Source organism: Leptonychotes weddellii, chromosome 7, assembly GCF_054177405.1.
Source record: "Leptonychotes weddellii isolate Sample4059 chromosome 7, ASM5417740v2, whole genome shotgun sequence".
NCBI classification, from domain to species: domain Eukaryota; kingdom Metazoa; phylum Chordata; class Mammalia; order Carnivora; family Phocidae; genus Leptonychotes; species Leptonychotes weddellii.
Window position 1 is genome coordinate 309,914 of NC_138375.1, and position 11,148 is coordinate 321,061.

Genomic DNA, 11,148 nt, shown 5'->3' on the forward strand with positions numbered 1-11,148 from the left:
ATTTGTGCACCTGCTTATGTCCACCCTTGTGGCCACATCCGAGGGAGATGTGGATGCAGGCCATGTCCCTGCTGAGGAGGCCAGGGCATTGGAGGGGAGAGTAGCTAGCCCACAGCAAGGCCACCACACATCCCTCAGATGCAGCGACGGACCAGGCGGGAGCCCCAGTGCGGGAGGCCCTGGAGTTGCATGTGGCTGTGTGACGTGGCCAGCTTCCAGGAGCCTGGCTGGGCCGTGGCTGCTCAGGGATGGTGAGCATTGCTTCCCTTCTGCTTCCCACCCCGACATCCTCAGGCGTGGTTCCTAACCCCAGCCTCACCCCCAGAGGCCCTGATTCAAGTTGTCTGGAGCCGGCCTTGGGGGGCTGAGCTGGACCGAGCACCGCTGGTCTCACCAGGCTCCTCAGCTGCCTGAGAGAAACTGAGGCCAGAGACTCTCCCACTCTAGGCTACACAGACGGCTGATCCCCATCCGGATCCTCAGCTGAAGGAGCAGGAGGAAGGCATGAAGGCTCTGCCGCCACAGGACGTGGGGAAGGGCAGCGGTCCCCCAAGCACACTCTTGGCACGCTCTGTCACAGGCATGACCCCAGCCACCTTCTGGGGACTTGGCCTCTGAGTTGGCCTCTGTGCAGAGAGGGGCTGTGGCCGCCCGGCCCTGCAATTGAGCACACCTATTCCCGGGCCTGCTCTGGGGGCCTGCTGGCTTCTCGAGCTGGAAAGGCCTCTGCGGCCCCACGACACAGCTCTCGGTGGGTGCCCTCCACTGGGACGGCCAGGGGGTGGCTTCGGCTCCCTCCCACACCCCCTTCCTCAGCCCACTCCCCTGGGAGCCCAGCTGCCCTGTGGGGGTTGGGCAGGGAGCCTCCCTTGAGACTCTGTGCCCAGGGCTTGACAGCCAGTGTGGAGACACTCCCTTGGACCATGTGTGTGGGGGGTGACGATAACTCGGCCATTCGCCCAATGTCCCCTGAGCACCTGCCGGGTTGTCCACTCCTCCCTGAACCTCCGTAGGGAGTGTTGGTGCTACGGAGGCTCACAGGGTACCTCACGACCTCATGTGGGGAATAGATTTCAGATCTTCAGCCACAGGCTGCAAAACCCTCATACCTCAGGTGGAGCCCTCACACGGGGCAGTGCACACACGCGCACCTGCACGTGGACATGAGGTGCAATGTGCACCTGGGGTCCCCCTCCTGCAGTGCTGTCTTGTTCGGGTCCATGTCTAGCTAGTGGGCTGAAGGTGACCTGCACTGAGCAACCAGCATGTGAGGGCTAAGGGGGACCAAGGTCCACGGCACCCCAACAGCCAGGGCTTGTTAAATCCCCGAAGAGACAGAACCCCTGGGAGCTGGTGGTCTTCCACCTTCTGTGTTGTTCCACAAGCTGTCAGAAACAAGTATTTCCAACTTCCAATTTTGCCTTTGCAAGAAGAAACCCTTCCCCAGCTGAGAATTCACAAGCAGTTGGACTTTAGCATGATAGCTCGGCAGGTGGTAAATTCACTGAGGCTTCCTGATTCACCCAGGAAAGGGAGAAACAGGACCCAGCCCTCCCCCACGCAGCCCTGCACCCTTCCTCCCCGAGCACTGGGCTGTCCCTGCCCCCAGAGGCTGGTGGTCCCGGCGGGGGCTCGCTGGATGCCTCCCAGAGCTGACACACCTGTGCCTGGAGCAGAGCGTTCCACTGGGTGAGGGGAACCTGGGAAGTGACTTGGCTCAACCCCCACCCGAACAGTCCACACCTGCCAGCAGGCCCCCAGCCTCCATCGTCAGCCCTAGCCACCTGCCATTGCAGCCCGGTGGCCCTGAGCCCCACGGGGGCCCCCTGGGCTGGTGCCTCCCCGTGGACCACCTCCCCCCAGCCCCTCTCACTCTGGCTGCCCCCCTCCCTCCCTGTGTGGCTCATCTCAACTGTGCCCCAGATGGGAAGCCTACACCCCGGCCACAGTCTGACTCCTCAGCCTGGACTCTGACCCCCTGTGTCCAGCAAACCATGGGGCTCTCAATTCCTTCTAGAACTGATGAATGAACACTTGGGTTGTAGGTGTGGACTCGAGACACAGCCAGCTCCATGGGAAGGCCAGTGTGAGGCCAAGGTCCAGGCCGGACCCCTGACCCAACTGGGGCATCTTGCATGACCTAGAGAGTGACCAGCACAAACACCCATGGCCACCCTAGCAGGCGGTGTGTGGCAGGCAGGGCAGGGCCAGCAGGGCGGCGGCTCCAGGCGGGGGCAGCACAATGTGCACTCAGCCTCATTTGTTGTTCACTACAGTACATGACGCCATGTATCCTGCAGCATGATCTCATCTGTCTGCCCCCCCCAGGAACCTGCACTTGTCCCGTGGCACCTGCGTCCCGTGGCACCTGCACTTGTCCCGTGGCACTTGCATCCCGTGGCCCAGAGCAGCATTCGGCGCTGGGTGGCACTGATGTTTGTGAAGTGAGCACTGAACTGGGGAGCACTCCCCCCGCAGCCAGAGAGGTAGCTGCTAAAACTCAAGCGCTTGGAGACCGCATTAAGTAAATCAGTCATGCCCCCAACAGTGGTCCCTGCGCTGATGGTATTGACCTGCCTGGGACCCAAGTTCCAGGCTCAGCACAGGAGCGTGTGAGCCGGCAGCCATGCGGGTAGGCACCCGAGTCTCTGGAGCCGGTGCGCTGGGACCCGGGGGATTTGTGGTGTCCTGTTCCAGAAGGCATGGCTGGGGACGAATTGGCAGCAGATTTTGGCTGGTGGTGGAGCATGCTTTGAGCCAGGCCTGGCGGGGGTGAGCACAGCTTCTCCTGGGGACCCGGCCCGTCCAGGTGAGCGCTGCGTGGGTGAGGTGCTCCCCACCCTCAGCCCGACACACCCTGGGTGCTCTGGGCAGATGCTGGCCCTGCTTGTCTGGGTCTGCCCCCCGTGAAGGGTGTTGTCTGCGGGTGCGGCGCTCCCAGGAGGCTGTGTGGCAGTCGGGGAAAGAATTCAGGTACGGAGTCTCTTCCCAGGCCCAGAGCCTACATGGTCTGGATGAAGCTTACAGATGGAGGAGAAGCAGGCCTTCAGGGCTGTGCTCAGGCTCCCACCCACCCATCCATGCAGCTCGGCGAGAGCAGCGCGGGCAGGCCGGGTGCCAGGCACGGAGGGCACGGCACAAACCAGACAGCCCTGCCTTCACTGACCTCGGGTCCTCGGGAGCGGGGGTGGGCTTGCAAGACGGGGTGGAGTCTGGGGAAAGCCACACAGGGCAAGGCCACGCCAGCGTGGGTGGGAGCCCACCATGCACCCACGGGGCCGTCCTGCTTCCCTGTCCCGACTGCCCTTGGGCCTCTGTTGCCCCACCGGTCCCTCTGCCGCCTCCCCCCTCACTAATGGTGTACCTGCCCCCCAGCCCAGAGGCCCTTGGCGCTCACCATCCCCCAGTCCCATAGGCTCTGCAGGCAGGGCTGGGGTGGGGAGGGGCCAGGGTAGCACCTGGGCTCACTCAGCACCCCTTCTCCGCCGGCCTGAGCAGAGAGAGGAGACAGAAGACAAAGGTATGAAGGAGAGATAGGGAAGGGGGTGGGAGATAAGTAAGGTCAGGAAGGAGGGCTGGAAGGCAGGGTAGGAGCGAAGGTGCAGGCACAGGGTGGGGGCAGAGAGCCGCCCAGTGAAGCACCCAAGCGGCCCCAGAGGTCTCGTTGGTGCAGAGAATAGGGACCCCAGCTGTGCTCCCATGGCCCAAGCAGGAAACCACCCAGTCCGGGCTCCGCAGTGCAGACAGGTTGGGTCAGCAGGCTCTGCTCAAGCCAAGCACCCAAGACCTGGAGACTCAGACCCAGTGCCTGAGAGCGGCCAGCAGATGGACTTGGAGCCGGGGGACCTGTGCTCCTGGAAAGAGGCCCGTCCCGGGACCCAGCAAGCCAGAGCCAAGGAGCCCTTCTCTGAGGGAAGCCGTGAGCACGTGCCAAGGCAGGGCAGGGGACGGACAGTGGCAGAGAGACCTTGGTCAGTCCCATCCCTCGTTGCCTGAGTGCCACCCCCACCCCCCAGTGTACAGCTCCAGGTAAAACTCGCTGCCAGATGGGCTTCGGACACTGGGGGAAATGCATAGATGGGAACCCTAACTTCAGACACACCCAAGTTTCAGACCCCAGCTCAGGGACCTGGCAGGTGTGGCAGGAAATCTTTCCTCCAACCCATAGGGACACAGAGGAAACCACAGCTCCTTCCTCGAGGGGCAAGAATGGGGAAGGGGGGTGTCCTGACACATCTGCCAAGAAATAAAGTGTGGGGCTGAATGCAGGCCAGGTCAGGAAGGCACAGAGACAGGTCTCAGGCGACCGCGGTCACAGAGCACTGAGCGTTCCCTGGAGAGGCTGACCTGGGTCCAGGCCCTGCACTGGGGCTTGGAACCTTGGGAATAACACCAAGACTCTCTCCACTTACAGGAAGTTGGCCCAGGCAAAGCCTCCCTGGGGAGTCCCTTCCATGAGCAGGCAGGACTGGAGGCTAACAGCACATCCCAACCTTTGCCCCTCTTTCCTTGGGATATTTCCGTGTGATACCTGAGCTCCAAATGCCTATGGCTTGTTCACAGCCTGTGGCTAATTCCCCCATGGGCCTTCCCAAAAAGTGAGACTTTACACCTTCAGCATGGTAGAGGCTCTTGGAAGGGCCCTTGGTTCTAGGCTTTGGATGATGGGTCTTAACTCCAGGCCCACTGACTGCATCTGTCCTGCCAGGACTGGGGGTCCACTAGGGCCCACTGACTCATCTACCCCTGGGAGGATGGGGCCTACTGGGGACTCCTGTTGCTCACGCTGTCCTTCTAGGTCATCTTTTTCCAGATCTCCTCATGCATTCCTTCGAGGGGAGTAAGGGAAATTCAGTGGAAGCAGGCAGGAGAGCATGATGGAGAGTGCCCAGGAACCCACAGGAAAGAGCAGGACAAGGGTGAGGCTCAGCACTAGGGGCTCCTGGTCCTAGGACCAGAGCACATTAAGTCAAAACCAGAAGCTTCTGGTTTTAACCCCAGGAGGTAAACACCACCCCATGGCTTCCCCCACAGCCTGGGAACGTGCCTGGGCCAGATGCCCAGCCCCCACGGCTGTACCTCAGAGAAATACACAGATTAGGTGGGGGTCCGGGTGCCCTGGGTAACACAGCGGAGGGTGTGGGTGGAGTGCTAGGGATGTCCCAGGCCGTTGGTCCACGCGCCCCCATCAAGGGCACAATCACAATGATGGGAAGGGGCTTTGGAAGCAACAAGAATTGGGGCCCAGGAACACAGGGTCCGGAGGCTCGAGAGACTGGATTGATAAGCCAGCAGTGGCACGTCAAAGACACGATCCCAGGGCGGCACCCTGCCTGGAGCATAACTAGGGGAAGGCACTTCCCATGGAGGCACAGCGCGGGTCAGAGGCTCCGGACGCCGCACACCTGGCCCTGGGCCCCCCCCCCGGGTGCTCTTCCCCTAAGACCAGGGGTGACAAGGGCTTGCAAAGCCCCAAGGGCACCGGGGGAGGCGACCAGGAAAGACCACCTCGCCACCACCCCTGAGCCCCCAGCCTTCCAAGCCAGAGGGCCCATCAGCCACTGGGGTCCTCCTGGGGTGTTTCCACCCGGTTTGAGTGGGTGGGGTGTGAGCCCGGGCTGCCCCTTTCCCAAGAGAGGCCGTGGTGGAGAGAGCAGAGACGTTCAGGCTCAGAGAGTGAACCCACCACTTCCCAGCCGGCCCACGTCAGGGGCGCCCTCACCTCCAGCCCATCAGCGCCATGAGCCCACTTCCAAGACATGTCCCCAGACTGGGTGTCCTACGGCCCACCCACACCGACACTGCCCCTCACCCTGGCCTCTGCCACTGCAGCCCATTCTGTCCAGGGCTCTCCCTATGGCTCAGGCTTCCTCCTGGGCAGGATCTCGACCCCCCTCACCGCTCCCACCCTCTCAGGAGGCTCCTCCCCGATCCGACCCAGTGTCCACCTCTACCCTGGACCCACTGGGATGTCAGCTGACAGCTGAGCCACGTCTGTCCCCTGGAATCCCCTACCTAATGCCTGGCAATAAAAAGACCCTGTCAACCTAGAACTACCCCTCCCCCAGAATCCCCTCTGGTGCCCCTCCTGTCCATTCTTTGCCCTACGACCAAGGTAATAGTCTAAGAGCCCAGGTCTGTTCAAGTCCCTCCCCTTTGTGCCACTCTGGGTAGAGATCAAAGTCCTCCAGGGTCTGTGGTTGTGCTGGTTCGGCCTCCTCTGGCTTCAACATTCTAACCTCCCTCTTCCCCCAGAAGTACTGTCCTATAATCCTGCCACCCCCGGAGCTCTGTCTCCAGAAGCTGCCTGGATCCCTACCCCCAGGAGGGCCCTTCACCCAGTGCTCCACAGCCTCACGACCCCTGCACGGCCAATGTGGGCCACTGAGCCTGGTGCCGGCCCAGCCTTTGGTCCCCAAGGAGGGTCTGAGGAGAGAGAACACAATTAAGAGGAGAAAGCCCAGGCTGGCCTAAGGCCCAAAGGGACCCTGGTGCGGGAAGCTGCAGATTCAGGAATCCCCAAGGGCCCAGAGGAAGGAACTATACCCCCACTCGGGGACAGAGACTATCCCACTGCAGGAGGGCCCTCAACTTCTCCGGTCCAGCAGGCTCCACCTATGGGTGGGCTCCCTGGCCTTCTGAATTTCCTAAAGATACAGTAACAGGCAGGGGGCCCCTGGAGTCCCAAATGCTTACAATAAGTCCTTTGCTGAGCCCCAGGCACGGGGTCTTAGGGGTTGGGGTCCAGGGGCTCAGCAGCCACTCCTTTCTCATCCGTGCAGAAGTGCTGCTTCCAGTGGTGAACCCAGACTCCTGGGCCAACTTGCTGGTGGCCATGACCCTGCCCTCTGGTCTTTCTCTGTCCCAAGCTGCTTGAGGTGGGAAGCTGCCTCAACACATTTGTCTGAGGGTCCACGGCAGGTTATACGTGGCTGGAAGAAATCTGACCTCTGCAGCGCAAGGTGGGATGTGGACTAAAATGAGCACTTGAAGCCACTGGTAAGACATTTGGCAAGTGCTTGGAAATGCATAGAAACCTGCTTTTCTTCTGTTTCTGTGCCTTGAAAGCAAAATAGCCTGACCATTTTAAAAGATGAAAGGGGCCAAAGAGGTTCAGGAGCATGAACCCTGGACTGTGGGGTCAAGAAGGAAGAACACCAGGATCCATGCCTTCCCCTCATGTATGCACAGACCGGACACACCGCCACGTGGCCTCCAGGCTGCACCCAGATACAGGTGAAGGTGTGTGGGGGAGTGCTTTGTGGGGGCTTGTGAGAAGGGGCGCTAGGGTTCGCTGCACAGGGAGGGGTCTGGGAGCCAGGTCTGTGGGGCAGGAAGGGGGAGGAGCCACATGGCAGAGGGTTTCCTACCTTCAGGCAGGGCGGTGGGCTAGGCATTGGGGAACCCCTGGGGTGTAACCCTGACCTGTTAGATCTCTGCTTGTCACTGTGGAGAACAATGGATCCTGGGGGTGGGGAGGGGTGGAGCTCCAGGTCACTGGGTCTGGTCAGAAGTGCAGGCAGACCACGGAGATGAGGTGAGTGCTTTGTTGCAACTCTTGGTTTGTGGGGCTGAACAGGAGTAGGGGGGTCTGGCTTGTTTGCTAAGGTTTGGTTTGGTTTTAAGGTCTGGAAGGCTGAGAGACGGCAGGGGGTGGGGTTCCAAGGTGGATGGAGGAGGGACAGCTGAGGGGCGATGGGGAAAGGGCCAGAGTGGAAGGGGGTGGGGGGCTGCAGAGGAAATGGCAGAGGTAGGTGTCACCTGAGGCCCATACTGAGCCACCAGGAGAACCTTGGGGACCTGGGCAGGGTCAGTGCAGCAGATTGCAGGGTCTGGGAGTGAAGTGGTGAGCGCGAGGGAGGGACGGGGAGGGGGAGGCTGGGAGTGGGGCTGGGTGTGGGGAGAGTCCTGACTTACTTTTTCAGATGGGGAGAGTGAGTCTCTCTGAGGTGCTGCCTGTTCCCTCGTGAGACCACAATGCCATCACAGTGGGAACCTCCAAATATAGGAGAGTCAGGGCAGGGCTCAGCCCAGAGCAGGAGGGCTCTGCAGGTGCGGCTGTGTCAGCCCCATGGGTCTTCCCTTAGGGTCCTTGCCATGTTGCCCTGAGAACCCCCCAAAGTCTCCACCAAGGCTTGACTCTTGCCCCTTCAAGGGGAGTCAGTAATCCCAGATGACAGCAATGGAATGCAGATATATAGCGAGCCTTTTTAAATAAGTGTGGGTAAGAAAACGGATTCTGGGCTTGCCCTGACCAGGACACAGAGCTGGCGGAGCGGGTGGCCACCCCACCCTGGAGAAGGCGCCCTCAGGACAAGTCCGAGGTGTTGCAGGGACATGGCTCTTCCTGGGTGAACAACACACTCTGGGGCCAGGCAGACACTCAGGTCAGTGCACCAGCCTTTCCGCAGTCTCTCCCCTGAGGTCCTACTGACCAGAGGGAGCACTGGTGGCTGTCACCGGAACTTCAGATGCCAGGCTCCATGTCTGGATGTCGGGGCGGGACTAGGAGAGGCCCCAGCTCGCAAAGAAAGCACACATCTGCTTTACAAGAGAAGGGTGCTCCATGTCCTAGGTGTGGACCCCCAGAGTGTCACGGGTTCACCCTGCACCAATCACTCTTATGGTGGTTTCACAAGAGAGAGAAGGTGGCAGAGGACAAGAGCCCCACCCCCCACCAGAAACGGGTCACTCCAGTGTGGGTATCAGGACAGGGCTCTCAGAGCCCCAGGTTGGGGCTGGACCTGTCCGGGGGAAAGTGTCAGCCATTCCGCCATGGCAGACGTGTTCGGAAGAGACACAACATGAGACTTCACGTGGGTGCTGGAGTTTTACCCCTGGTATCACAAAACCCCAGAAAACTGAGTGCGGACAGAGTGAGCATGAGACCAAACAGCCAGCTGGGGCCAGGGACAGACATGAAGAGCCGTCTGAGGAAAGAGGAGGAGGCAGAGGGATGGCGAGTGCCTTCAACAACCAGAAAGCAGAAATGAGAGGGACCTCCAGGGAGGCAGGACACAGAGCAGGACAGAGAGCAGGCGGTGCTGACCGGGACACAATGGATCCAAGCGCCACCAGCGCTCCAGGCACCCCAAACCCCAGGCCCCAAATTCTCTAGTAGGTTCTCCCCAGAGCCTGACCCTCCTGTCCTGCTGAACATGTCAGAGCCTAATGCCCCAGGAGGGGCCCTCGCCAATTTGCAGTGTCCCTCCCCATCCCCAAGTCCCTGCCTCCTGCCCTTCCCTGGGGAGGGTGTCCTCAGACCCCCACCTTCACCCTCCCCCCAGGCTCCACCTGGTAAGTCACACAGGCCACCATCTCTCCACCACCTCCGGAAGACCCTCCGTGGTGGACCGACATGTTGAAACTCCGGTCCTCATACGCTCTTAGGAAGGCTGACCTTCCCATCACCTTGCCCGGGAGTTGCTTGCGGTTCCCACTTGCTGGCTCACTGGAGCAAGTTAAGAGAAATCTGACAGACCAGGATTTTTTAAAAGAGAAACACTGTCAATGGAAAAATTGCTCCTATGAATAGGATTTTACTGGGTTGAATCTTGAGTGGCACGGTGTTTCTTTCTGCGCTGAGAACCAAATATCCCTGCCGTGCTGATGGCAAGAACCTGCTCTTTCTCCCGGCATGGAACAGCCCCCAAAGCCCGCAGACAGGACACCTGGTTGAGGGCGCCCCAGGGCAGGAGCACCTCGCGACATCTGCAGGCCTGGGTGCAGCAGACGGGAGCCCCGGACTCCAAACCCAGGAGCCCGGCGCGCGCGGAGCTCCGGAGGCTGCGCCCGCCTGGCCAGGATCGCGTCACCCTCGGCGACCGGCACGGCCGCTCCGGGCCCGGCCAGGCTCGCAGTCCGCGCCTCGCTCTGCCTGCCGGCTCAGGCCGAAGGCCTGACTCCCGGGGGCTGGCAGCGGCGCTCCAAGGCCCGGCTGCGGGGCAGCTAGCGCCGGACGGGGAAGATCGCGGGCCCCGCGGAGACCCCGAGGAGGGCGGACGCGGGCGCGCCGCTCTGTACCCGGGGGCGCAGGCGGGGCCGCGCAGACCCCGCGAGCCGGGCGGGGGCAAGTGGAAGGAGAAGTCGCAGCGGGGCCATGACCTCGAGACCCATCGAGCCCCGGGCCTCTTACCGATCTTGGCCAAGCTGGCCACGAGGATCCACAGCGCGATGATGTACGGGTCCCGGACATGGGACCATTTGAAGGTGACCACCTGGAAACCCTGGCTCTCTTCGTGGGCGCTGCCAGGCTCCTCGACGCCCCGCACCCGCGGCAGCACGCCCAGCGCCAGCAGCAGCGCCAGCAGCAACCCCCAATCGGAGCCCCGAGCCCCGCGCCCCAACATCTCAGCCACGGCTCAGCGCCCTGTGCGGACGCTCATGGCGTGTGGGTGCTGCTGCGCTCGGCGGGACGCGCTGCGCGGAGCTGTTGGACGTGCGGGACCCTCGGGGAGCCCAGCGCACTCCGGGTGCGGGCGGCTGTCCCGGTCCCCGCCCGCCTGCGTGGCCTTTAATCCGGCAGCCCCGGGGCGGGGCTTTTCCGCCCCCGCTGCGCTCACGCGAGCGCGGATACCGCCGCACGCTCTCGGCACGCCCGCCTAGCCTGCACACGCCCACCCCGGGCCGACCGGTCGCCCTGACCTCACCTCCTTACGTCGGCGCTCGGTCCCCTCCATCTCCCTCCCCTACCGGCCCGCCGAGTGCTGGAGCCCGGGGCTGGAGGGCGCAGGCCGGGGCGGAGCGGGGGGGCGGGGGGGGTTTTCTGCGAAGCCGCGCGACGATGCGCAACCGCCTCGCTAGGGGGTGGATCGCAGCGCCGGGGCCCCTGCTGGCTTGGCTGAGGGATGGTGGGCGGCAGGTGCCTCGGGCGCCCCTCAGTGGCCTTCGCTCAGGTCCCGAGTTGCCTGGGACAGCTTGACCCAAGCCGCTGCTTATCCATAAACACAGGATGCGGGGCTTGCTGACCCCGCTAGAGGCTGGAGGGTCCAGGAGGGGGCCAGCCCCAAAGCCTGGAGCTATGTTTTCAACACACACCTGCATTTCGTAACAGGATGAAACAACTTGTCAGAAACCAGGTTCTCTCCCTCCAAACCAGGGGCGGTGCAGAATCTAAGGCATTCTGCCCTTCCCCTGTGCGGTGGCCCC

The 11,148-nt window shown here is 62.1% G+C and overlaps 1 protein-coding gene across 2 annotated transcripts in view; it reads right to left on the minus strand.

Annotated features, from left to right (window-relative positions):
- SLC9A3 (solute carrier family 9 member A3) overlaps nucleotides 1-10,401 on the minus strand; it is a 45,176-nt gene extending 34,775 nt beyond the window's left edge. For both annotated transcript variants that reach the window (XM_081825828.1, XM_081825827.1), the window contains exon 1: nucleotides 10,136-10,401. In XM_081825828.1, coding sequence (XP_081681954.1) covers nucleotides 10,136-10,349 — 214 coding nt within the window. In that variant the 5' untranslated portion in view covers nucleotides 10,350-10,401. The remainder of the gene's footprint in view (nucleotides 1-10,135) is intronic.
- Between the last annotated feature and the right edge of the window lie 747 nt (nucleotides 10,402-11,148).